The 26,958-nt window shown below is 47.4% G+C and overlaps 2 protein-coding genes across 6 annotated transcripts in view; one reads left to right on the top strand and one right to left on the bottom strand.

The window, feature by feature from the left end:
• The window catches only part of TBPL2 (TATA-box binding protein like 2), a 276,663-nt gene continuing 249,705 nt past the window's right edge, over positions 1–26,958 (top strand). Inside the window, exon 1 of the mRNA XM_081914735.1 lies at positions 1–483. The gene's annotated coding sequence lies outside the window, so the exon portion shown is untranslated. The remainder of the gene's footprint in view (positions 484–26,958) is intronic.
• SLC35F4 (solute carrier family 35 member F4) overlaps positions 4,318–26,958 on the bottom strand; it is a 130,497-nt gene continuing 107,856 nt past the window's right edge. For 3 of the 5 annotated variants that reach the window (XM_081912948.1, XM_081912950.1, XM_081912949.1), the window contains exons 2-8: positions 24,364–24,552; positions 19,527–19,824; positions 18,551–18,770; positions 12,248–12,373; positions 9,530–9,722; positions 6,452–6,541; positions 4,318–4,813 (exon numbers count right to left, since the gene is read on the bottom strand). In XM_081912948.1, coding sequence (XP_081769074.1) covers positions 4,572–4,813; positions 6,452–6,541; positions 9,530–9,722; positions 12,248–12,373; positions 18,551–18,770; positions 19,527–19,824; positions 24,364–24,552 — 1,358 coding nt within the window. In that variant the 3' untranslated portion in view covers positions 4,318–4,571. The remainder of the gene's footprint in view (positions 4,814–6,451; positions 6,542–9,529; positions 9,723–12,247; positions 12,374–18,550; positions 18,771–19,526; positions 19,825–24,363; positions 24,553–26,958) is intronic. The other 2 variants (XM_081912951.1, XM_081912952.1) reach the window with 1 other exon arrangement.

Here is a 26,958-nt window from a genome sequence, read left to right as displayed (position 1 = left end):
AGAGACCACAAGGGCCATCGAGTCCAACCCCCTGCCAAGCAGGAAACACCATCAGAGCACTCCTGACATATGGTTGTCAAGCCTCTGCTTAAAGACCTCCAAAGAAGGAGACTCCACCACACTCCTTGGCAGCAAATTCCACTGTCAAACAGCTCTTACTGTCAGGAAGTTCTTCCTAATGTTTAGGTGGAATCTTCTTTCTTGTAGTTTGGATCCATTGCTCCGTGTCCGCTTCTCTGGAGCAGCAGAAAACAACCTTTCTCCCTCCTCTATGTGACATCCTTTTATATATTTGAACATGGCTATCATATCACCCCTTAACCTCCTCTTCTCCAGGCTAAACATGCCCAGCTCCCTTAGCCATTCCTCATAAGGCATCGTTTCCAGGCCTTTGACCATTTTGGTTGCCCTCCTCTGGACACGTTCCAGTTTGTCAGTGTCCTTCTTGAACTGTGGTGCCCAGAACTGGACACAGTACTCCAGGTGAGGTCTGACCAGAGTACTGTGTTACTTCCCTTGATCTAGATGCTATACTCCTATTGATGCAGCCCAGAATTGCATTGGCTTTTTTAGCTGCCGCGTCACACTGTTGGCTCATGTCAAGTTTGTGGTCAACCAAGACTCCTAGATCCTTTTCACATGTACTGCTCTCAAGCCAGGTCTCACCCATCTTGTATTTGTGCCTCTCATTTTTTTTGCCCAAGTGCAATACTTTACATTTCTCCTTGTTAAAATTCATCTTGTTTGTTTTGGCCCAGTTCTCTAATCTGTCAAGGTCGTTTTGAAGTGTGATCCTGTCCTCTGGAGTGTTAGCCACCCCTCCCAGTTCGGTGTCATCTGCAAATTTGATCAGGATGCCCTTGAGTCCATCATCCATTCTGTATCAGTTCTGTATCAGTTCATCACCAGCATTTTAGTGTGAATTTCTGATATTGTTGTTGTTTAGTCGTTTAGTCATGCCCGACTTTTCGTAACCCCCTGGACCAGAGCACGCCAGGCACTCCTGTCTTCCACTGCCTCCTGCAGTTTGGTCAGACTCATGCTGGTAGCTTCGAGAACACTGTCCAGCCATCTCGTCCTCTGTCGTCCCCTTCTCCTTGTCCCCTTCTCCATCTTTCCCAACATCAGGGTCTTTTCCAGGGAGTCTTCTCTTCTCATGAGGTGGCCAAAGGATTGGAGCCTCAGCTTCAGGATCTGTCCTTCCAATGAGCACTCAGGGCTCATTTCCTTCAGAATGGATAGGTCTGGTCTTCTTCTTGCAGTCCATGGGACTCTCAAGAGTCTCCTCCAGCACTATAATTCAAAAGCATCAATTCTTCGGCGATCAGCCTTCTTTATGGTCCACCTCTCACTTCCATACCTCACTACTGGGAAAACCATGGCTTTAACTATACGGACCTTTGTTGGCAAGGTGATGTCTCTGAATTCAGTGGCGTAGCGTGGGGGGTGCAGGGGGGGCCGGCCGCACCGGGTGCAACATCTGGGGGTTAGGGAAATCCACGGGTTAGGGGGCGCAAATCCACGGGCTAGGGGGCGCAAATCCACGGGTTAGGGGGCGCAAATTACTTGCCTTGCCCCGGGTGCTGATAACCCACGCTACGCCACTGTCTGAATTTCTGATATACACATATCTGTATGTAATTTTGCCCAACACAATTAATTTATATTATTTTCATGAGTGTGTGCACTTCTACTCCAATAGATGCATTTTGGTTTATTTTTTAAATACACATTATTTGGCTGGAGGACTGCACTGCAAAATTTGAGAAAGTGCAGATTTCAAAAGATGGCTGTGTTTCAGTTCATGTAGTGTTTCGGAATATGTGGCTTAGGTAGGTTCACCTTTATATGCAATCTGAATCAAATTTCTCCCCATCCCTAGCCTGGGTTGTTCTAGAAAAGAATGGATCAGTCAGTTTCAAATCCTTATCAGTTCCACATGGGTTTATTCAAAGGTCTGCCCTGTCCTGTTCTGCATTTTTAAAAAAAATTCATATTTAAATACATTTTTTTAACCACAAAGCATGTATTTAAATATACATCTTATCCCAATGTGCATAGATCTTGCCATATCTCATCCCAAAATGCCTATTGTTGTTCTGACACATTTTGGTAGTTTGTGGTGCCAGAGACTGAATTCAAATGGAGAAAAGTCTGAAATCACAATAATAATAATGTTCCAGTCTGTGTATTACTCCAAGGGGTGTGAACCAGCTCAATTCACTTAAAAATGAAGTTTCATCCCTAAATCCCTAGTGGAGTCTTGTTTAAAACCACTCAGCCTCTTGGGCTTGCCGATCAGAAGCTCGGCAGTTCGAATCCCCGCGACAGGGTGAGCTCCCATTCCTCTGTCCCTGCTCCTGCCAACCTAGCAGTTCGAAAGCACACCAGTGCAAGTCGATAAATAGGTACCACTCCAGTGGGAAGGTAAACGGCGTTTCTGTGTGCTGCTCTGGTTTCGGTGTTCTGTTGCTCCAGAAGCGGCTTAGTCATACTGGCCACATGACCCGGAAAAACTGTCGGTGGATAAATGCCAGCTCCCTTGGCCTGTAAAGCGAGATGAGCGCCGCAACTCCAGAGTCATCTGCGACTGGACTTAACGGTCAGGGGTCCTTTACCTTTACCATTCTGGAAAAAGCTCGCTGGTGTGACTCAACACGCCAATGGAGATAAGAGATTGGTTCTTCCAACATGAAAGTGCCTATAAAAGTGTGTCTGTGAACTGGATTGGGGCTGTAGCAATGAGCACACTGCTGGTGCTGTTTCCCTGATTATGATAAACTCTCCAAAGCTTTTATTAGCCTTGTGGCAGTTATGGGCACTGTTATATAGGCACTGTTATACAGTGGCTTTGCTCCTTTCTCCAGGGCCGTGTCCAGAAAGTGGTGTTGGGGGGATGAGTGTTCAGACCCCTGGGCTCTCACTTGTGGGGTGCCTTGGGGTTCTGTCCTCTCCCCCATGCTTTTCAACATCTCCATGCAGCCGCTTGGAGAGATCATCAGGAGGTTTGGGCTGGGTGTCCATCAATATGCAGATGATACCCAGCTTTACCTCTCTTTCAAATCAGAACCAGTGAAGGCGGTGAAGGTCCTGTGTGAGTGTCTGGAGGCGGTTGAATGGCCGCTAACGGATTGAGGTTGAATCCTGACAAGACAGAAGTACTGTTTTGGGGGGACAGGTGTGCAGGTGTGGAGGACTCCCAGGTCCTGAATGGGACAACTGTGCCCCTGAAGGAACAGGTGTGCAGCCTGTGAGTCATTTTGGACTCCAAAGCCCTTCTGGTGGTTCCCTCCCCGTGAGAAGTGAGGTTGTAGGGAACCAGGCAGAGGGCCTTCTCGGTGGTGGCACCCGTCCTGTGGAATGCCCTCCCATCAGATGTTAGGAAATAAACAACTATCTGACTTTTAGAAGACATCTGAAGGCAGCCCTGTTTAGGGAAGTTTTTAATGAATGATGTTTTATCGTGTTTTTAATATTCTGTTGGGATTTTGAAGATGCTCAAGCTCAGGACGCAAGGGAGAAACGTGCTAAGAGGAAGGCATGCTCAGCAAATCCACACCGTGATCAACTCCTGCCCAGAAACCAATGTACCCACTGTGGAAGGACGTGTAGATCCAGAATTGGCCTCCACAGTCACTTACGGACTCACTGTTAAACTCATTGTTTATGGAAGACAATCTTACTCGGCTAGGAGTGATCGCCAAAGAAGAAAAAAGAATATTTCGTTGGAAGCCGCCCAGAGTGGCTGGGGAGACCCAGCACAATGGGTGCGGTATAAATTTATATTCTTCTTCTTCTTCTTCTTCTTCTTCTTCTTCTTCTTCTTCTTATTATTATTATTATTATTATTATTATATCACAATGCACCCTCCAGTAGCTCCCACAGCAGCACCCTCCAGTAGCTCCCAATCTACCCAATCGGTTCCCATTTGCACTCATTTGGCCTCTTCTACACTGAGCCAACCCACTTCAGGGGAAAACCCCCCAAAATTTCATTAAATGCCATGACTGGATTCCTTCCATCTCTTCCCTTCTGAACGGAGAAGAGGCTCCAAGGGCCCCCTCTGACCGCAATCACAGTAGTGGGTGCTGTAGGTGCCTTTTCCCATTGGTGAGCTGCTTTTTGTGGACCAGTCTCTTCTTCCGCTCTTTTAGATGTGGCAGCCATTTTGTGACCCACCACGTCCCACCCCCCATGGCAGCCATTTTGTGTCCCCCAACACTCCCACGGCAGCCATTTTGTAGCTGGTGCCCGCGGCGCTTTTCACAAATTCCAAACGCCGACCCCCCGCCAACCTCCAGAACCAAACACAGACATATATAGCTTTCTTTTATTTGCATTTCTGTATAAAAAGGAATTTATTGTCCTTATTTGCACCTACTCCTGGATAAAGTGTACAAATGTAAACAGCTTAGGTATCTGATGTGTTTAGCGTTGAATTTACAATCCATTCCTGTTTAAAATAAAGCTGTCTCTTTTTAAAGCATACAAGTGGGCGAGGGGAGGGAATTAATAAATCATATTCACAGAATATACATTGGCGTGCACGCAACTTGAAGCCCGGCCGGCTCTAAGCCAGCGGTATAGACACAGTCCCGTTGACTCGACTTCTGCTCCGGAAGTGGACGCTGGAGTCCGTGACGTCCTCAGGATGGTCTTCGCCCTTCTTCTCCTTCAGGCTGTTGATGAATCGCAGCGTGATCTCGTCCCATTCCTCGGGAAGGAGCATAAGCAGGAACCCGAGGCAGATGATGGTGGTGGCCCCCAAGCGGACCACGCTGAAGATCACCTCGCGTTTGAGAAGATCGACAGCTGGGGAGAAAAGGGGAGCGAGGAGATTAGCTGTCAACTTTAGGGGCATAGCTGTCAACTTTCAGATTTGAAAATAAGGGGTCAGCAGCCTCGAAAATAAGGGATCAGCAGCCTCACCTGTCCTGGGGACAGGCGACGGGATATCTAACAATCCGGGAGAGTAGTGGGAAGCAGCGGGAAACGGCGCTGGAATAAGGGAATTTCCCGCAAAAAAAAGGGAAGGTTGACAGCTATGGTCAGGAGATCAGTCTCATCCTGAGGGCTGCAAGAGGGGGAAGTGGGTGAACTCTTGCGGCTTCTCTCTTTGTACAGAGAAAGACAGAGGTTCTTGTATTAAGATGGGGTCAGGGGAGCGGTCTCCTCCTGAGGGCCACATTGCCTGCTGAGGGCCACAGGCCACGGGTGGGCAGAGGGGAAAGTGAGTGGAGAAACTCTTGTCTTTGTACAGCGAAAGACAGAGGTTCCTATCTTATTATTATTATTATTATTATTATTATTATTATTATTATTATATACATATATGTTCCACCTTTCCTACTCCTACCAGTGCTGGATTTACATATAAGCTAAATAAGCTATAGCTTAAGGGGCCCCTCCCTTGGGGACCCCCAAAAAATTTAAAGGAAAAGAAACCTGGATATACATTTCCAAAATATAAGATAAAAAACAAATAAAATAAAACCTGCATACAGCAACAGTATGGGAAGGCTTCTCTGATGTAAGTCATGGGCCCCGCCTGCTAGCCTGCTCCCTCAAATATCGCTGGTTTGCTCATTTCTATATATAGGGTGCCTACATTCTGCATATGCAAATGGCTTTAGATACTTATTAGGTCCATAAATTACCATATAGCATATATTCAACGCACAAAAAGCAGCGACAATGTGTTGTTGACAAAGGACAGCTGGACATATAAAGGGCCGCATTACCTTCAGTTGCTTAGAGCCTCATCAAACCTAAATCCAGCCCTGCTCCTACCCCATGTATTATTATTATTATTAGAATTTATGTATAATTTTTAATTAAATTTTCTGTTTTACAATTAAGAATATTGATTAAACAACCTTAAAAAACAAAATGACTTCCCTTCTTCTCTTTCCATGGTTCATTTTACATAGAATAAATCGCTGCACATTTTACACAAACTAAATCATTCAGTATATTCCATTATTACACCCATGGAAACTTATTTACACTGTTGAATTTATCTGAATGCTGCCAGCGTGTTCAAGTGTACACAATTTCCCCCCATATAGTCAATAAGCATTTCCCAATCTTCTTTAAACGAATGTTGTTCTTGTTCTCTTATTCTATATGTTAGATAGACTGCGCATATTCCATCAGTTTAAGTTGCCATTGTTCTTTGGTTGGGACCTCGCTCATTTTCCATTTTTGCGCTAACAATACGCGGGCTGCCATAGTGGCATACATAAATAATAATTTTTGACACCTGGGAATTTCCACCTGAATTATCCCCAACGAAAAGGACTCTGGTGTTGTTGTATTTTGGAAAGGTGCTTTTAAACATTTTTTTTAATTCATTAGGGGGGGTGGCTTAGGAATTTTATGTAAATAAATAAGCAAGTAACCTGGGCCACACGCAGAGCCACTGCATTGATCAAAAGGCATTATTTATACCTGCATTGCCGGGAACACTGAGCAACGTCCCGATAGATATTAAGATTGGGTACGTTAGCACAACTCCGACGTTCACCAGGATGTTGAAAGCTGCGGAGAAAAACAGCAAAGTGTGAGGTTGTGAAGAAGAAAAAGAAAAGGAGATCTTCTGTACCACCAGGATCAGAACCGGCAAATACCGTATTTGTCGCCGCTCTATAAGACGCAATAGACCACAAGACGCACCTAGTTTTTGGAGGGGGAAAACAAGAAAAAAAATATTCTGAATCTCAGAAGCCAGAACAGCAAGAGGGATCGCTGCGCAGTGAAAGCAGCAATCCCTCTTACTGTTCTGGCTTCTGGGATAGCTGCACAGCCTGCATTCGCTCCATAAGACGCACACACATTTCCCCTTACTTTTTAGGAGGGAAAAAGTGAGTCTTATAGAGCAAAAAAAAAACGGTAAATAAATCTTTCTTCCAGAGAGCCTTGTCCTCCTAAGGTTCTAGAACATGGGTAGGCAAACTAAGGCCCGGGGGCTGGATGCGGCCCAATTGCCTTCTCAATCCAGTCCGCAGATGGTCCAGGAATCAGCGTGTTTTTACATTAGTAGAATGTGTCCTTTTATTTAAAATGCATCTCTGGGTTATTTGTGGGGCATGGGAATTCGTTCATTCCCCCCCCCCCCAAAAAAATATAGTCTGGCCCCCCACAAGGTCTGAGGGAAAGGACAACCAAAATGATGAATCGGATGGAGCGACTCCCCTATGAGGAAAGGTTATAGAGTTTGGGACTTTGAATTTTGGGAAAAGTCAAGAAAGACTGTGGAACTCCCTCCCACTGTGGCGGCCGCCTCCTTGGATGGCGTGAAGAGAGGATTAAACAAATCCACGGAGGATACAAACGGATTACCTAGCATCTCACGATTGGGTTGGGAATGTCACCCAACTGAAAGTCTGAAAAGCTGTGAGGGGAGGTTGTGTCAAGTTTGATAGTCTCTCCCACACAAGACGCAGCCTCTGACAGCTTTATTACTTCAGATTTATTCAGCAATTACAGGGCTCAGCAGTCTGAGCTTCATTAGCTCATTCGTCACCTTCGGAGTCAGTTGACGGATCTAGCTTCTTTTTCCGGTTGAAGCAAGATACTCTCCACCTTTCCCCCCCACCTTTTTCCTGTCATGCGCTTTTCTGCCAAACAACTCAATCTCTGACTTTTTGGAGACTGTGGTCCTACTATCCTTTCCTCCTCTTCTGTTGCATCCTCTTCTTTCCGCTCTGTGTTACTTTCAGAACTGCCAGGCTGCGTTCCTGAGTGAGATAAGTTTATCTCGCTTTCACTGTGTGAAGGAATCAGGTACCTCTACTTCTGAGCACCTCTGGTTACGTATCCTTCGGGATATGCTCACGACAAACCCGGAAGTACTGTATTTTTCGCTCTATAAGACGCACCAGACCATAAGATGCACCTAGTTTTTGGAGGAGGAAAACAAGAAAAAAAATATTCTGAATCCCAGAAGCCAGAACAGTAAGAGGGATCGCTGTGCAGCGAAAGCAACGATCCCTCTTGCTGTTCTGGCTTCTGGGATAGCTGCACAGCCTGCATTCGCTCCATAAGACGCACACACATTTCCCCTTACTTTTTAGGAGAAAAAAAGTGAGTCTTATAGAGGAAAAAATACGGTATTTTTCCAGGTTTCGCCCCACGTGCATGCGCAGAACAGGCACCTCCACTTGCGAAAACCTTGGGATCCGACCGGAGCTCTGGAATGGATCCCGTCCGAAAGTTAGGTGCATCCCTCACTCTGCCTTAATGGGACCTTCTGCACTCAAAGCAGTTGCTCCACTATTGAGCTACAACCCTTTCCCAGCTCGTAGCTAATAAACATAAAAAATGCGTCACTTTCATCTTACTGCCCCTCCCTCTTGACAGCCCTCAGGTAAGAACTATGCAACATGTAATCCATCAAGGAAATAAATATATTATTTTTTCTGTTTTTTTCTTCGTTTTAACAGATCTGTGGGTGGGCTGTCAGTGGTTTGTTTGTTGCTTTCAGTTGCCTTTGGCAAGAAAAAAAGCAACCAATACATTTAGCAAATAATAATAATAATAATAATAATAATAATAATAATAATATAGATCAGGGATAATGATGATGATAATTATTATTATTATTATTATTATTATTATTTATACCCCGCCCTCCCCAGCCAAGGCCGGGCTCAGGGCGGCTAACAAGCAATAATAAAAACAAGTTGAATGAATACAACTTAAAAACAAGATTCAAATACAACATTAAAACACTGAAACATTAAATGCAGCCTCATCACAGGAGGAGAAAGGAAAAAAGAAAGAGGGGGAGCGGATCAAGTTGATTCCAAGCCAAAGGCCAGATGGAACAACTCTGTCTTACAGGCCCTGCGGAAAGAAATCAGATCCTGCAGGGCCCTGGTCTCATGAGACAGAGCGTTCCACCAGGCCGGGGCCAGTGTTGAAAAGGCCCTGCCCTGGTTGAGGCTAATCTAACTTCCTTAGGGCCCAGGACCACTAGGGTGTTGCTATTTATGGACCTTGAGGCTCTCCGTGGGGCAGACCAAGAGAGGCGGTCCCATAGGTACGAGGGTCCAAGGCCGTGAAGGGCTTTAAAGGTCAAAAGCAGCACCTTAAATCTGACCCTGTACTCCACCGGGAGCCAGTGCAGCTGGAAAAGCACTGGGTGAATATGCTCCCATGGCAGAGACCCCGTGAGGAGCCTCGCTGCAGCATTCTGCACCCGCTGGAGTTTCTGGGACAGCTTCAAGGGCAGCCCCGCGTAGAGCGAATGGGATGGGAAACCTGTGATCAGCCAGATATTGTTGGACCTCTCATCATCCCTGACAATTGTCACTGAGTCTGTTCCACTGTTGAACAGCTCTTCCTGTCAGAAAGTTCTTATTGATGTTTAGTCAGAGTCTCCTTTCTCGTCATTCGAATCCGTTGGTTCGGATCCTGCCCTCCGGAGCAGGGAAAGCAAGCTCGCTCCACCTTCCACGCAGCCACCTTGAGACGGTTGTGCAAATCGTAAACATTCAGGTAAAGAAATAAAATAGGGATAAATACCTAGCCAGAGGCCAGCTATTCCGCACAGGTAGCCCCAGGGAACGGCCGAGAAGGGAGACCAATACTCCACCTTGGTGAAATACAGGATGATCGGTGTAAAGGAAAGGAAGACCAAGTTGAAAAAGCCAAGCGTAGAAATGAAATGGGCCGCTTCTCCAAAGTTTGCGCTCCCAAGGAACATCTTGAACAGAACCTAAATGGGGGGAAAGGGGGAACAATTCAGACTGAGTGTAACCTCCCCAGTCACTGGGGAACAGAGTAACTCAAGGTATTTTGGTGCCCGAGGCCGGGCAGCAAAGGGCTAGCCACCCTCCCAAAGTCGTGGCGCAACTTCCCCAAAGCTGGTCAAGTTATTTTGACACCTGAAGCACGGAATCCTGGGAGCAAGAAGACGACAATATTAAATTTAAGGGGGTTGGACTAGATGACCCTTGGAACCCCTTTCCAACCCAACAATTCTACGACTATCTACCCATTGAAATAGCAATTTGTTGTCCCTTTGGGACGCGCAAAAGCTCCGACCTGAAGTGGCCACCTCACTCTGCTCAACAAGGGCAGGGCTGGTGAGGGGTGTGGCCTGTGAGGAGGGGTGTGGCCTGTGTGGAGGGCGTGGTCTGGATAGAGGGCATGGCCTGTGTGGGCGTGACATGGGAGAGTCCGGCGCGGGGACAACCAGCTCCTGGGTGCTGCTTTGAGTTCATAGGCTGGAAGTTTGTCGTGCCCATTGCAGAAGATACCAGACAGCTCTTGAAGTGGGGAGACATGGTCAGGGACTGGCTGGGCACTGAGGAGTGAGCACCGGAAGAAGAAGGGTTGGAAACTGACATGGAAGGAGGGATCAGTGAACTGGGAGAAACAGCTGAGAGACGAGAGGGAGAGGCAGGAGGAACTGCAGGACTGAAGAGGGAAGAATGGGTGAGGGAGGAGGGAGAGATCAGGCTGGGGAAGATAATAATAATAAAATAATAATAATAATAATAATAATAATAATAATAATAATAATAATAATAATAATAATTTATTATTTGTACCCCGCCCATCTGGCTGGGTTTCCCCAGCCACTCTGGGCGGCTTCCAACAGAGATGAAAGATACACTAAAATGTCACATATTAAAAACTTCCCTGAACAGGGCTGCCTCCAGATGTCTTCTGAATGTCAGGTAGATGTTTATCGCTTTGACATCTGGTGGGAGGGCGTTCCACAGGGCGGGTGCCACTACCGAGAAGGCCCTCTGCCTGGTTCCCTGTAACTTGGCCTCTCGCAGTGAGAGAACCACCAGAAGGCCCTCGGAGCTGGACCTCAGTGTCAAGGACTTCTTCTCCTCCTGCTCCCATTGTCTCCCAGGACCAGGAGAGGACTGAAGAGAGAGGAGCAGAAGCAGGGTGCATGCAGCTCTGTGGCAGCAACTGCCTTGTCAGGCGCGCACCTAGGAGAAGCTGAGAGACTTAGGTAAAAGGTAAAGGATGCAGGTGGCACTGTGGGTCAAACCACAGAGCCTAGGACTTGCCGATCAGAAGGTCGGCAGTTCGAATCACCACGACGGGATGAGCTCCCGTTGCTCGGTCCCAGCTCCTGCCAACCTAGCAGTTCGAAAGCATGTAAAAGTGCAAGTAGATAAATAGGTACCGCTCCGGTGGAAAGGTAAACAGTGTTTCTGTGCGCTGCTTTGGTTCGCCAGAAGCGGCTTAGTCATGCTGGTCACATGACCTGGAAGCTGTACGCCGGCTCCCTCGGCCAATAAAGCGAGATGAGCGCCGCAACCCCAGAGTTGGCCACGACTAGCCCTAATGGTCAGGGGTCCCTTTACCTTTAAAGGACTCCTGGACGTTTGAGTCCAGTGAAAGGCAACTATGGGGTTGCAGCACTCATCTCGCTTTCAGGCCGAGGAAGCCGGTGTTTGTCCACAGACAGCTTTCTGGGTCATGTGGTCAGCATGACTGAACCGCTTCTGGTGCAAAGGGACACCGTGATGGAAAACAAAGTGCACGGAAACACTGTTTACCTTCCCGCCACAGTGGTACCTATTTATCTACTCGCACCGGCGTGCTTTCGAACTGCTAGGTTGGCAGCAGCTGGGACAGAGCAATGGGACCTCATTCCATCATGGTGATTCGAACTGCTGACCTTCTGATTGGCAAGCACAAGAGGCCCAGTGGTTTAGACTACAGCGCCACCCAGTAGGACTGGAGGACAAGCCTTCTCCTAGCTTTGTAAGGGTAGTTTTGACAAGAGTTGATTCCTCACTGTTTCTTGACTGTTAGCGCCGTGGCAAGAATCTCTCGCGTCCTTGGAAGGCCGGACTTCCAAAAAAAGAGGGGCGTCGTGGGCGAGACCTTCCTCCTCTCACCCAAGGAGTCCTCCTTCGACATTTCAACATGCTCTCCCACTCATGCACAGCGAGCGTCGATAAAAACACCGGCGCGGAAAATGAAGGACTCAGAGATGCTAATCTCACCACGGCAGAATAATAGAGTTTTCATTAAGACTCGATAAAGGGAAGCCAAGCTGATTCCTTGGTGGGCCACAAAAGTAATTATCTCCGTCGTAACTTTCCCCTGACGCACCTGGCGCAGAATGTAAATCAGGGGAGGGAAGAGAAGGAAGGAAGGAAGGGGCCTTCACAGCACGGAGCGCTTGCTTTGCTTTCGCGCAGGTCGAATTTTGCTCCTCTCCTCCTTCAAAGCATTAAGATAGCAAGGAAGTGTGCAAGGACTTACCTTATACAGCGCCGACATCGATGCAGACCCAACGGCATACGCGACCCCGATAATCGAATCGCCCTGAAAACCATCTGCGTACGCCATCATGACGATTCCAGTGATGGCCATGATTGCAGCAACTATCTGCGTAATCCACAAAGAAAGAAATTTAGAGCAATTGTGTCACTCGGAAAGAGATGCCGTGAGGTTTGTCGGTTGGTTTGTTCATTAAATTTGCATACCGGCCTTCATCCGTAGATCTTAGGGCAGTTCACAACGTAAAAAACACAAAATACTAAATAAAAAATAATAATAAAAATGAACACAGCAATAACCTCCCCCCCTTTAAAAAAACCCCCACATTTAAAAGGGCATATAATGTTAATTAGCCAAACGCCTGGTGGAACGTTTTCACCTGGCACCTAAAAATATATCATGAGGGCCCCAGGCAAGCCACCCTGGGGAGAACATTCTCAAAATGGGAGCCACCATAGAAAAGGCTTGTTCTTGTGTTGCCACCCCCTGGGCCACGTGAAGAAGGGCCTCAGAAGATGATTTTAGGGTCCGGGTAGGTTCCTATGGTGAGAGGCGGTCCTTGAGGTATTGAGGTCCTGAGCTGTTTAAGGCTTTATAAATCGAAACCAGCACGTTGAATTGGGCCCAGAAACTAATTTCTCTCTCTCTCTCTCTCTCTCTCTCTCTCTCTCTCTCTCTCTCTCTCTCTCTCTCTCTCTCATATTTTCCCCTCTGAATAGGGTGCTCTGAGTGGGGACAGACCACCATAATGGAAGCACAGGCCAGTGGTTCCCAAACTTTTTTGGGACACTGCTTCTGCCCCTGTTCCCTGTTCTCTGTTCTTATTCAGAATAGTGCTTTGCAGCAGTGTTCCCCAACCTTGGGCCTCCAGCTGTTTTTGGACTACAATTCCCATCATCCTTGACCACTGGTCTTGCTAGCGAGGGATGATGGGAGTTGTAATCCAAAAACAGCTAGAGGCCCAAGGTTGGGGAACACTACTTTGCAGGACTCCCTAAGGAAGGTAATGGCTAAATAAAATTCAGAACAGTAACAATTAATTGCACGTTTACTCAAAATCCAGTTGAAACTACTCAGCTTAATTCATTCAGTGAAATGAATGAACTTTGTCCTGCGATACCAGCTTTGCAAAGTCTAATAGTCATTTATATCGCTTAGCGTTCCCCACCCCGGTAACCCCACTGCCCACTTTGGGACCCCCACCCCACCCGGTGTAGACTATGGGGACAACAAGGGGGTTGTCTTGGTAACTGTATATCTGAAGGAGCGTCTCCACCCCCATCGTTCATCCCAGACACTGAGGTCCAGCTCCGAGGGCCTTCTGGCGGTTCCCTCGTTGCGAGAAGCCAAATTACAGGGAACCAGGCAGAGGGCCTTCTCGGTGGTGGCACCCGCCCTGTGGAACGCCCTCCAACCAGATGTCAAAGAGAACAACAACTACCAGACTTTTAGAAGACATCTGAAGGCAGCCCTGTTTAGGGAAGCTTTTAATGTTTGATGCATTACTGTATTTTAGTGTTTTGTTGGAAGCTGCCCAGAGTGGCTGGGGAAGCCCAGCCAGATGGGCGGGGTATAAATAATATATTATTATTATTATTATTATTATTATTATTATTATTATTATACGGCCTAGGACCCTCGTACCTACGGGACCACCTCTCCTGGTATGCCCCACAGAGAAATTTACGGTCTGCAAATAAAAACATCCTAAAGATCCCAGGCCACAGAGAGGTTAGGCTGGCCTCAACTAGAGCCAGGGCTTTCTCGGCCGCGGCTCCAATCTGGTGGAACGCTCTGTCACAAGAGACTAGGGCTCTGCGGGACCTGACATCTTTCCACAGGGCCTGCAAGACAGAGCTGTTCCACCAGGCCTTTGGTCAGGGCGCAGCCTGACCCCCTCCTCTGGCAACCTACACAGAATTTTGCTTGATGGTTGCCATTAATTTGATTTTAATTAATTTTATAATGAATGTTTTTAGAATGTTGAACTATTTTGACTGTTGTTAGCCGCCCTGAGCCCAGCTTCGGCTGGGGAGGGCGGGATATAAATAAAATTTATTATTATTATTATTATTATTATTATTATTATTATTATTATTATTATTACAGTGCATCCCCTCTTTTCATAAAATTCGGTGGAGGGACTTTTTCAGGAAGAACTCTCTGACAGTAGGGGCTGTTCGACAGCAGAGGTTGAATGGCCATCAGTCATGGATGCTTTAGCTGAGATTCCTGCCTTGTGGGGATGGACAAGATAACTCTTTGATGTAGCTTTCCAACCCTACAATTCTTTGATTCTTTGATTTTTAAGGATATTTTAGATTTAAAAGCAATTTGGGCAAGGCTGCTCCCAAACCAGATTTGTTTCTGTTATCGGTCTTTTGCAATGGACGAAGGAATGACGGTTTTGGGGGCTAACATGGAAAGAGGAGCACTCATCAAGGACTTTGTAAGGTACACAGTGTGAATGGGAACCTGTGGCTGGTGTGTGTTTCTCGACGGTGCAGGCAGCTTCTGAGATCTTGCTACATCTTTGTCACTTGCCTATTTATGATAGCACACTGTCATTTGGGTGAGAAATCGAAAGATTCCATCAACGGTGTCTCCAAAAAATGTTACACATCACTTGGGAAGACAGGTGAACTAATGCCAGTCTACTGGAAGAAGCAAAGATCACCAGTGTCGAAGCAATGATTCTTCAACATCAACTCCGTTGGACTGGTCATGTTGTGCAGATGCCTGGTTGTCATCTTCCAAAGCAACTACTCTATTTCCAACTTAAAAATGGAAAGCATAATGTTGGTGGTCAACAAAAGAGGTTTAAAGACTCTCTCAAGGCAAATCCTTCAAAAAATGTTGCATAAACACCGACAACTGGGAAACACTGGCCTGCGAGCGCTCCAGTTGGAAAACAGCCTTTACCAAAGGTGTCATGGACTTTGAAGATGCTCAAACTCAGGACAAAGAAGAAGAAGAAGGAGAAGGAGAAGGAGAAGGAGAAGGAGAAGGAGAAGGAGAAGAAGGCGGCATGAGCCAACTTGGGCTACACTCTAAGAAGGAGACTGCTTCTTGAGGAAGAGCCTTGGAGCCATGAGAACTTAAGAAGAAACTTCCTGCTGGACCAGGAGGAAGCCCTTGTCCAGCAGGAAGCCCTGGTCCAGCCCTTTTCTTACAGTGGCCAACCAGATCCCCATAGGAGGCCTGCAGGCAGGACCCGAGTGCGAGAGCCCTCTCCCATCCTGTGGTTTGCACCAACTGATGTTCAGCCGCATTACTGCCTCCAAGCAGAGCAGAGTTGGCCACGATAGCTTTAGCCTCTGAATTTTCCTAATCTTCTTCGAAAGCATTCCACCACAAATTCATTCTCCAAACACCCACATTTCTGCTAAGCAGTTTCCCTTACTATAATGCTCTTTTGTGCAGGCGTCTCCCCACTTGAGCTCGTGCGTAACGCGTGGCACCGCAAAATAATCGAATAAATTGATTTAAAACTGCAAAAAGCTGCGTAAAGGGCTAGAATGGCCCAGAAAGAGCGGCGAAACTGCAAGAATTGTGCAATAACTGTGGGAAAACAGCTAGCTATCGCAGGGGCCTTGGCAACTGCAATTCCAGGAGCCTGGTGCACCGACCTTTGAGACCCGGGGAGAGTTGGAGTTTGAGAAAGGAGGTCTGGAGGGAGCGATTGTGGTGGAGTCGGCGGATTTTTAAAAGAGTTTTTCAAGGGTTTCCTGAGGTTTACGGGCTGTTTACAGGCTTTTTAGATGGTGTTCCCCACCATATATGATTTCACATATACGCATGGTTCCCAGGAACATAACCCCTGGGTTTGTGGGGAGACGCTTACAAAAAAACATGCATTTTTGTATACAGTGGTAAAGGTAAAGGGACCCCTGGCCATTAGGTCCAGTCATGACCAGCTCTGGGGTTGCGGTGCTCATCTCACTTTACTGGCCGAGGGAAAGGGTCATGTGGCCAGCATGACTACGTCGCTTCTGGTGAACCAGAGCAGCACACGGAAACACCGTTTACCTTCCCGCTGGAGCAGTACCTATTTATCTACTTGCACTTTGACGTGCTTTCGAACTGCTAGGTTGGCAGGAGCAGGGACCGAGCAACGGGAGCTCACCCCGTCGCGGGGATTCGAACTGCCGACCTTCTGATCAACAAGTCCTAGGCTCTGTGGTTTAACCCACAGTGCCACCCACATCCCCATACAGTGATACCTCGGGTTAAGAACTTAATTCGTTCTGGAGGTCCGTTCTTAACCTGAAACTGTTCTTAACCTGAAGTACCACTTTAGCTAATGGGGCCTCCCGCTGCCGCAGCACCGCCATCGTGCAATTTCTGTTCTCATCCTGAAGCAAAGTTCATAACCCGAGGTACTATTTCTGGGTTAGCAGAGTCTGTAACCTGAAGCGTCTGTAACCCAAGGTACCACTGTACATTCCTTGGCTGTAGAACCGCACCTCAAAATTCAGAGAAGTGCAGATATTAAAATACAAACGGAACCAAATTTCTCCCTCCAGACTCTCCACTCCAGCATCCTAGATGTCTTTGGGAAGCCCACAAGCTGATCTTGAGTGTAACAGCCCCTCTTTCCTTGCAATTCCCCACAAATATGTACGAGGCCCTCCCAGCTGCTTCATTCTGCATCACGGCACAGAAGCCATTCTCCTCCATCAGCTCATCCCACCAGTTTGCTTATCTGCCTCATCTAGTTTATACGTGTGTTCATTAAGGGGCAGAGTAAATTGGACAGAGAGAACCATGGAATAAACACTGGAGCAGGAAGCTCAAATCGGTTTAATCAACGGATTAACCCACGAAAGCTTTCGTTCAGTTAATTTGCCGCCGGGAGGACAATTTTAACTGGCGAGGGCAAACATTAATTGACAGTGCTGCGAGTTGAAAAGATGCACGGGTTATTTTGGGAGAGCATTTGGGGCTTTGTTGTGATACAGAAATAGAAATCAGGAACGGTGGCATTAATGAAAGCCTTTCCTTTTAATACTGATGGGTAGCATTTGCTTCTTAAACAATCCCTTACAGCACACATCTTTCAATCTTTCCGAAAGGGTGCCTTCTCAGTGGTGGCGCCCGCCCTGTGGAATGCCCTCCCATCAGATGTCAAGGAAATAAACAACTATCTGACTTTTAGAAGACACCTGAAGGCAGCCCTCTTAAGGAAAGTTTTTAATGTATGATGTTATATCGTTTTTTAAAAAAAATATTATTACCATTAATTCTGTTGGGAGCCACTCAGAGTGGCTGGGGAAACCCGGCCAGATATTATTGTTGTTGTTGTTGTTGTTGTTGTTGTTGTTGTTGTTGTTGTTAAATGTGCATAATAAGACATCTGAAGGCAGCCCTGTTTAGGGAAGTTTTTAATATTTAATGCTGTATTGTTTTTAACACTTGATCGGAAGACGCCCAGAGCGGCTGGGGAAACTCAGCCAGATGGACGGGGTATAAATAATAAATTATTATTATTATTATTATTATTATTATTATTATTATTCCACTATCATTAATTCCAAGAACTGGGACCCAGTTCTTGGGAGGTCAGGTGAGTGCCTCTGCGCCCCCCCACCCCCAATAAGGGTGAAATTGTACTAGCAATGTCTACAATCCAACATTTACCAGTCATTCTTCCAGTTAGTTTTCCTTAAAAATGTGTTCCTGAGGAGTTAAAGAAAGATACAACCCTGGTTGTATGCAAATAAGTTTGCATTACAGTGGAACCTTGGTTCTCGAACGTAATCCATTCTGGACGTCCGTTCAACTCCTGAAACTGTTCAAAAACCAAGGCGCAGCTTCCGATTGGCCGAAGGAGCTTCCTACACTCGGACGTTCGGCTTCCGAAAAACGTTCCAAAACTTGCTTCCGGGTTTTTGGCATTCGGGAGCCGATTTGTTTGACAACTAAGCGGTTCGAGAACCAAGGTACCACTGTATGTATGTGTGTGTGTGTGTGTGTGTGTGTGTGTGTGGATTAGTTTTCCCATTGTTGTATCTTAGTTTCCTCACCAGAGGGCAACATTTATGAGACGTTCCTTGTGGAAGAATCACAAGGAAAAGCGACCTGGTGGTGAGATTTCTCCATAAAAATGACTCTCATGAACGCAACCCAAGGTTTTCAGAATCACCTGGGGGCTGTTAACCGAAACCATTTCTACCAAAGTTGATGCCCCTTCTGGTTATATTCACTGCAAAGCCAACATGTTGCACGGCCTACCCACAATGGGGAGCGAGAACGAGAACGAGAGGGAACGGCGGAGGTCATTACCCTTACACCCATGAACCTGTCCTTCAGTACAATCCAGGAGAGCAGGAAGACAAAGGCTTTGTTGCAGCAGAATAGGGCCGAGACGTCCGTGGCCGTCAGCTTCTTCAAAGCCAGCAAGTAAAGGTAGTTAGTCAAAGTCCAGAGAATAGAAAAGGGAGCTGTCCTTTTAAGAAAGAGTTTCAGCGTCAGACCATCCTCGCCAAAGATCCGACTGCATTCCCTGCACACACAAGGGAAAGAAAACAGGAGTCTTAAAATCCAGGGTGTGGGCAAACACAAAAAAATAAATGTCAAAGTGTGACCTGAGTCCAGCATCTTCCCAGCTTTGCCTTTGCTTGATAGATGGGCCTTCGATCAATTCTACCGAGGAAGACTCCTCGCCATCGTAATGGAACCAGCATGGCATAGTGGTTTAGAGTGCTGGATTAGGACTTGGAAGGCCAGGGTTCGAATCCCCACTCGGTCATGAAACTTTCACTGAATGTGACCTTGGGCCAGCCAGTGCCTCAATAAATAATAATAATAATAATAATTTTTATTTATAGCCCGCCCATCTGGCTGGGTTGCCCCAGCCGCTCTGAGCTGCTCCCAACAGAATATTTAAAAACACAATAAAACATCAAACATTAAAAACTTCCCTAAACAGATGTCTTCTAAAAGTCAGATAGTTGTTTATTTCCTTGACATCTGATGGAAGGGTGTTCCACAGGGTGGGTGCCACCACCAAGAAGGCCCTCTGCCTGGTTCCCTGCAACCTCACTTCTCGCAGTGAGGGAACCACCAGAAGGCCCTTGGAGCTGGACCTCCATGTCCGGGCAGAACAATGGGGGTGGAGACGCTCCTTCAGGTATACTGAGCCTAATCTACCTCACAGGGTCATTGTGAGGATTAAATGAGGAGGGGGAAAACCATGTCAGTCACCTTGGGCTCCCTGGAGAAAATGGTGGGATAGGAATGAAATAAATGATAGGCCTACCTGATTTTTTTGATTGGAGATTGCTTTTCCTGCGCCGTTGCAAGATGCCCGGAGTAATACACTGGGAAAAACATAATGTTCCAGTTTGTGGAAAACCAAGTCATGAAAAACGGGTAATCAAAGTTCTTGTATGTGATTTTGACAATCTGTGTTGTTCCGACCCAGGAGGAGGAGACGGAGAGGATGATCAGAAATCCCCAGACAATCTTGAGGAACGTGGACGTACAGGACTCGCACCGCGTCTGCACGTGGCTCTCCTGGCTGCCATTCTCCCCGTGGCCCTGGGTCCCGTCTTCCCCTGCAAAAAGAGGCAGCGGTGACTGTTAAAGGGGGATTGAGACCACCTCCAATATCTGAAAGGAGGAACCCCAGGCCACACAGCTGGTATTGAAAAGAGGGCATGGAATCAGATGCATTTGTAGATTGAAAGCGAGCAGCACCAGGCCAGAGAATTCTGGGAATTTGGTTCACACTAGTAACCTGGGTCATGCACGAAGCAAAACCATGGTTGTTTAGCCCAAACGCTGTTTGTTTGGACACCTGAACCCAGCCCAGTAGATGAACGATTGTGTGTTTTCTGGCAACAAACCATGACCGGGAGCGATGGTTTGCTGATGGCCTGCAGACCGTGGATCACTTTAGCGATGGTTTGCTGTTACGTCTGAGCCTGACAGCCTTGCGATGGCGGCACAAGGCAAAAGCAACCCATTCTGCAGGCTTCTTTGTGAGACGACTTGAGGTTTGCTGAACAAACCATGGTTTAGCATTATGTGTGACTGCCCCCAATGTCTGAAGTCTCTAGAGAAGGCTTTTTGTGCTATGCCTGGGCCCAGAATGGTTCCTGGGTGGGGCAAACACTCTCACTGTATGTTTTTCATACGTCTCTGCCTGCGGCAGCCGTTTCCCCCTCTGCTGCTTTGCTTGTACGTAGTGCTGATTCCAGGGTTGTTGTGGTGGTTTTTTGGAGGGGGGTGTCAGATGCAGTCAAAATGGCCTCAATGGACCCCTCCCTCCCTGACCAAACCCATCTCCCTTGTCCCGGTCACTGTTTCCTCACCTTCTCCCTCTGAGCTCAGTTCACAGCACCACCCCAACGGAGACCTCAAGGCAAGGAGATAAGGCAGTCTTCCCCCCGGCTCCTTCCCCCAGAAGCCCGAAGTGGTTGACAAAGAGCAATCTGAAATGGAATGTGGCCCCCCAGGTCTGCCTGCCTGGCCCCCAGAACTTTCCCTAGGCCACACCCCTCCTTGGCCACACCCCTTACCCACCCTGCTTTGCGCTCTCTTCGAGTGGCATATGTCAGTGGACTCTGATTGTGATGCGTCTACTTGCTTGGACAGCGCATAGATAAGGGTCTGAGTGAGTCCGCAACCTACTGTACAAAAGGAAAATTCACATTGCTTGCTCCGCCCACTTTCCCCTTGGCCCTGCCCACTGCTAGCATGTGACCACTGACCATCCAGTCGGACATACCGCTTTGCTTGCAATCAGTGTGTGCCCCATAACGTCCTGCCAAAATACTGCAACTTTTAACAACAACAACATCAACAACAATAATTTATATTTTTTACCCCATCCATCTGGCTGGATATACCACTCTGGGTGGCTCCCAACCGATATTTAAAATACAATAAAAGATCAAACACTAAGAACTTCCCTAAACAGGACTGCCTTCTAAAAGTCAGGTAGTTGTTTATAGTGGAACCTCGGTTCTCGGACGTCTCCATCAACGAACATTTTGGAACTCAAACACCGAAAACCTGGAAGTAACTGCTCCCGTTTTGAAACGATTTTCAGAAGCCAAATATGCTACGCGGCTTCCATTTAGAGTTTCCCTATTGATCTGAGGCTTCTGCTTTCAGTTTTTGGTTTTCAAACATTTCAGAAGTCGAATGGTCTTCCGGAACAGATTACGTTCGAAAACCAAGGTTCCACTGTATTTCCTTGACATCTGATGGGAGGGCGTTCCACAGGGCAGGCACCACTACCAAGAAGGCCCTCTGCCAACAGCCAGAACAGACATTCGGGTTCCAAAGAACGTTCGCAAACACTTCCAGGTTTGTGGTGTTCGGGAGCCAAAACGTTCGAGTACTAAGGCGTTCATCAACCAAGGTATGACTGTAGTTGCCTCGGCGATACTATCTTGTGTCGAACAACTAATAAAGAAGAATATTGTGTGTGGGCAGTCCAGTATAAATCCAGCACCAACGCATTATCACCATCGCTTCAGAGACACGTTGCCACATAAAACCACCAGCCTGGAGAGGCCCAAGGACAGTTTGCCCAAAATGATGTTATTAGTATTGCCGTCTGCTGCAGGTGAAATTAGACAACTTAAGCAATTTGTTATGTAAAATTATGCTGTCACTTCGCTATTGCACCATATTCTTTTCAACACAAAGGTAACGCAGCACACATGAGTGGAGAGACAGCCAACTACGTATCATCTGCAGATCAAAAGCAACAACAACAACAAACAATGAATACCCACTGAGACTCCTTTCTGTTCAGGACGTGGGTGTACTTCATGCTTTGCGTGGTGTTCCCAGCTTCAATCCCTGATGCTACCTCAACTTGAAAAAGTCTCCAGCATGAGACAAGAAAAACCCTTCTCTCCCCGGAGGCCCTGGAAAACTGCTCCCAGTCAGAGTAGGCCAGAGGTCCCCAGCCTTTTGTGGCGTTGAAAATGTGCCAAGGGCACATTTGGAAATCTAAGAAACTGCCACGGGCACCACAAAGCGCCCATTTCATAGCATGAAAGCTGGCAATAAAGTGGTACCTCTGTTTTCAAGCATCTCGGAAGCCAAATGTTTCAGTTTTTGAACACCGAAAACCCAGAAGTACCGGGTTTTTTGCTCTATAAGACTCACTTTTTCCCTCCTAAAAAGTAAGGGGAAATGTGTGTGCGTCTTATGGAGCGAATGCAGGCTGCACAGCTATCCCAGAAGCCAGAACAGCAAGAGGAATTGCTGCTTTCACTGCACAGCGATCCCTCTTGTTGTTCTGGCTTCTGAGAGTCAGAATATTTTTTTTCTTGTTTTCCTCCTCCAAAAACTAGGTGCGTCTTGTGGTCTGGTGCGTCTTATAGAGCGAAAAACACAGTAAATGCTTCCGTTTTCAAACGCAACTTGGAAGTCGAAAGGCTTCCGCTGAGTGTACATGTTATTTTTCTCAGTTCCCTTTGCGCCTCAGTTTTCAAATGTTTTGGAAATTGAACAGTCTTCCAGAACGGACTATGTTCGAAGACCGAGGTACCGCTGTACTCTGAACCTCCTCGCCCTAAACAATAGATAAAACATCGGCACCCCCCAAAAAACAACAACATAGGAATCAAAGCCCACTACCCCTCCCAAAAAAACACACGGGCAGCTACTCAAAATATCCTCCAAAAAAGCAAACAAAAAGACCCCCCCAGTCCAACTCTCAATTTTTAACAGTCTCAAAAATGGGTCCTTCCTCTGGTTTTCTCTCTTCTTTCTCTTCTCTCTGCCTATGAATGAAAGAAAAAGCCTCGCTGCTTCGGTGGCAGAACTGAACTGCCTTTCAGAGGCCCCCGAGATCCGATTTAGCTCCACCTCTGTCCTCGGGGCTCATATGTCCTACTTGAGAAGTCTTCTGCGATGCAACTTGCTCGCTGCAAACTTGCAACGTGACACGACACATCTCATTTTGACCAGCCATCCTTCGTACCCGCCCCAAAAAAACCATCTGCAAGAGAGGGGTATGAATCAATCTGGGACACTCTGCACAAGAAGCAGGAACTCTACCACTGGGCTATGAGCCCACCATATTTTGCGTTAGTTTCTTAACTCAGGGGTAGTAGACCTCAGGTCCAGGATTCAAATGCAGCCCTCCAGGCCTCTTGCCCTTGGGACTCTTTGCAGGCCACATCCCTCCCCAAGCCACACCCCTCGGCGTTCTCTGCACCCTCCACAGGGGTCTTTGCCTGGCTGGAATATGCCTCTGAACTGGGCTGGCTGGAGGACAGAGAGCGGAGTGTCTTTCTTCACACAACCTTCCTTCCCTTGCTGTGCCACTCCCAAAATACGTAGGTCCAGTGTAGGGGTCAGTGAGAGCTAGTGGATAGAGTTTCGGATCAGGACCTGGGAGGCCAGGGTTCGAATCCTGACTCGGGCATGAAGCTCACTGGCTGACCGTGAGATTGTCACCGCCTCCTCTCAGCCTAACCTACCTCACAGGGTTGTCGTGGGGGATTAAATGAGGAGGCCACCTCGAGTGCCTTGGAGACAAAGGTGGGATATAAATGCAATTATTATTATTATTATTATTATTATTATTATTATTATTATTATTAGATGTGGGTGGCGCTGTGGGTTAAACCACAGAGCCTAGGGCTTCCTGATCAGAAGGTTGGCAGTTCGAATCCCCGCAACGGGGTGAGCTCCCGTTGCTCGGTCCCAGCTCCTGCCAACCTAGCAGTTCGAAAGCACGTCAAAGTGCAAGTAGATAAATAGGTACCGTTCTGGCAAGAAGGTAAACGGTGTTTCTGTGTGCTGCTCCAGTTCGTCAGAAGCGGCTCAGTCATGCTGGGCTCATGACCCGGAAGCTGTACGCCGGCTCCCTCGGCCAGTAAAGCGAGATGAGCGCCGCAACCCCAGTGTCGGTCACAACTGGACCTAATGGTCAGGGGTCCCTTTACATTATTATTATTATTATTATTATTATTATTATTATTATTATTATTATTATTATTATTTATAATCATCATTATCATCAATAATAATAAACTATTCATGCCTTGTTAGGACAGGGAAGGCTTTTTTCAAATTTTATTTTGGTACAGGAAGCCTTGACGCTCAGGCTACGGGGTGCCTACCTGATCTGTTCTGCCTCTCTCCTCTGCCGTGCCGGCAAAATCCGGAGGGACTTCGACTCTGCAGCTCTAGAATGGGAGCAGCAGAATCTTCAGCGGCAGACAAGGGGGAATGTTGCCTGCGGAGGCCACTCTGCGTGTTGGGGCAGTTGGCTCCCGGCTTGCATCGGACGACAGAGGATCGTGAGGCACCTGGGGAGAAAGAGGCGTGCATCAGTTTGGCGGATAAGCTCCCCAAAATTGGGAGGGCAAAGGACTCGGCCGGTGCAAGCTGGCCTGTTTGGGCAAATGGGGATCCACTCCACCAACCCTCAGCCAGCCCCCCAACCTACCTACCTACCTGCTTACTTACAACCAGTCCAGGGAGCTGGCCTGTCCTCCTCCTCCTCCATCTCAGGGCACATGAACACATTATATTTAAAGGCACTGTGATACCACCTTAAACAGTCATGGTTTCCCCTCAAAGAATTCTGGGAAAAGTAGATTGTGGCTGGTGCTGAAAGTTGTGGGAATGTGGCCTCTATTCCCCTTGCAGAGCTACAATGGGAAGAGGGGCTGGTTGATAAACCTGTCTGGGAACTGCGGCTCTGGGATGGAACCCTCAACAAACTACAGCTCCCAGAATTCTTTGAGGGACGCCATGGTGGACATCATGCTTTAAATGAATGCTGTGCATGTGTCCTTAGTGTTGCCCTTGTAGAACTCAGCGGGGAGGAAGGTGGGAGCAAAACTAGAATTAGTTGGCTCTGGCCTCAACCCTGTCATTGGTACAGTTGGTATGTCTGCCTCCCACGCTACCAGTCCAATGGGCACCACTACTTGGCTCATATTGTCCTCTATCAAATCATTTGTGTGTGTGTAAGAAAACTGTCCACCCGAAAACAAACCGCCGTCAATTGAAGTGCCACGATATGGTAACTCACGGACCAGAAAACACTCTTACTGCATCATCTAGAACCAAAACAAATCAGAAGAACCTTTCTACAAAGGCATGCAATTATAGGTGTGTGTGATTGTGCATGCACAGGACAGCCTCTACCCGTGTGCAGATGACAACAGTGAGCCTCACGCTAGCTCACTTGAGTCCTTTCCACCGGCCTTCTCAACAAGGCAGATAAGTCACACCGTGGGTGTGAAAGTCAAGTTTGGGAGGTGCCCCACTGGCCATGTTTGTAAAAGGGCAGGCCATGCATTCATAAAGAAGAGAGGTCTTCTCGGCACTTCCAGGAGTCCTTTTCCTCATGGTGGACAACCTTGGCCAGACTTGCTTGAGGACTTCAATATCCAAAGATATGGTCTCAGCTCCAGAATTATTATTTTCATGAAACATATTCCACCCTGAGCCCCTGAGAAGCAAGAGCTGGGAGCCACCACCCCATAGAAAGCAGCTTCTCACAGTCTTCTGGTGATGGCAACTTTGACCCAGGAGGAATTTCCCATTTTCCCATGCTGGGAAGTATCTCAAGTATCTCTGCTGAAGTTGATGCCATTTGCTCAAACTGGTCCAGGGAGTCCTTGCTAGACGCATCTGACAGGTTAGGTAGGGACATCAGCCTGGAATGACGGCATCGTCCACGGCAGTTGCCTCTTCTCAATTTGGCAGATGCATTTTGAGGTTACAGCAGAGAGGGAGGATGGTAGCTCAGAACCCAACCCAACTACTCCAGTCCCCTTTCTTACTCAGACTGAACATTTGCAGCATCTAATGCTACAAAAGCATATGAGTTGCAGAAGAAGAAGAAATGGTTGCTACTGTGTGTAAAGGTAAAGCGACCCCTGACCATTAGGTCCAGTCATGGCTGACTCTGGGGTTGCGGCGCTCATCTCGCTTTATTGGCCGAGGGAGCCTGCGTACAGCTTCCGGGTCATGTGGCCAGCATGACTAAGCTGCTTCTGGCGAACCAGAGGTGCACGTGGAAACGCCGTTTACCTTCCCGCCGGAGCGGTGCCAATTTATCTACTTGCACTGGTGTGCTTTCGAACTGCTAGGTTGGCAGGAGCAGGGACCAAGCAACGGGAGCTCACCCAGTTGCAGGGATTCGAACAGCCGACCTTCTGATCGGCAAGCCCTAGGCTCTGTGGTTTAACCCACAGTGCCACCCACATCCCTGGTACTGGATATAGCGGAGAGCAAAATATATGTTTTCCAAAGTTATAAATGAGTCAGTCTCCTGCAGCAAAAGCCAAAGAGTGTTGTGACTAGGGATGGCAGCAGATTCAGTAGATTCAGTTGTTTTATATATATATCACATGTGATTTTAACCAATATAAACATACAACAACAACAAATTCAAAATCTAAATATCGAGATTACTCTGAATCTCCTGACTTCCCCCATCTCTTCCATGTGTCCTGGTGGTAATATTTACAACTGCATACCAATACTATCCAAGTTTTATTCTTCAAAATTATCCATAGTAAAGTAAAGGTAAAGGGACCCCTGACCATTAGGTCCAGTCGTGGCCGACTCTGGGGTTGTGGCGCTCATCTCGCTTTATTGGCCGAAGGAGCAGGCGTACAGCTTCCGGGTCATGTGGCCAGCATGACTAAGCCGCTTCTGGCGAACCAGAGCAGTACACAGAAACACTGTTTACCTTC

The sequence above is a fragment of the Podarcis melisellensis genome (assembly GCF_964234715.1).
Source record: "Podarcis melisellensis genome assembly, chromosome: 1".
NCBI classification, from domain to species: Eukaryota; Metazoa; Chordata; class Lepidosauria; order Squamata; family Lacertidae; genus Podarcis; species Podarcis melisellensis.
This window is presented reverse-complemented; position numbering and strand designations above follow the sequence as displayed.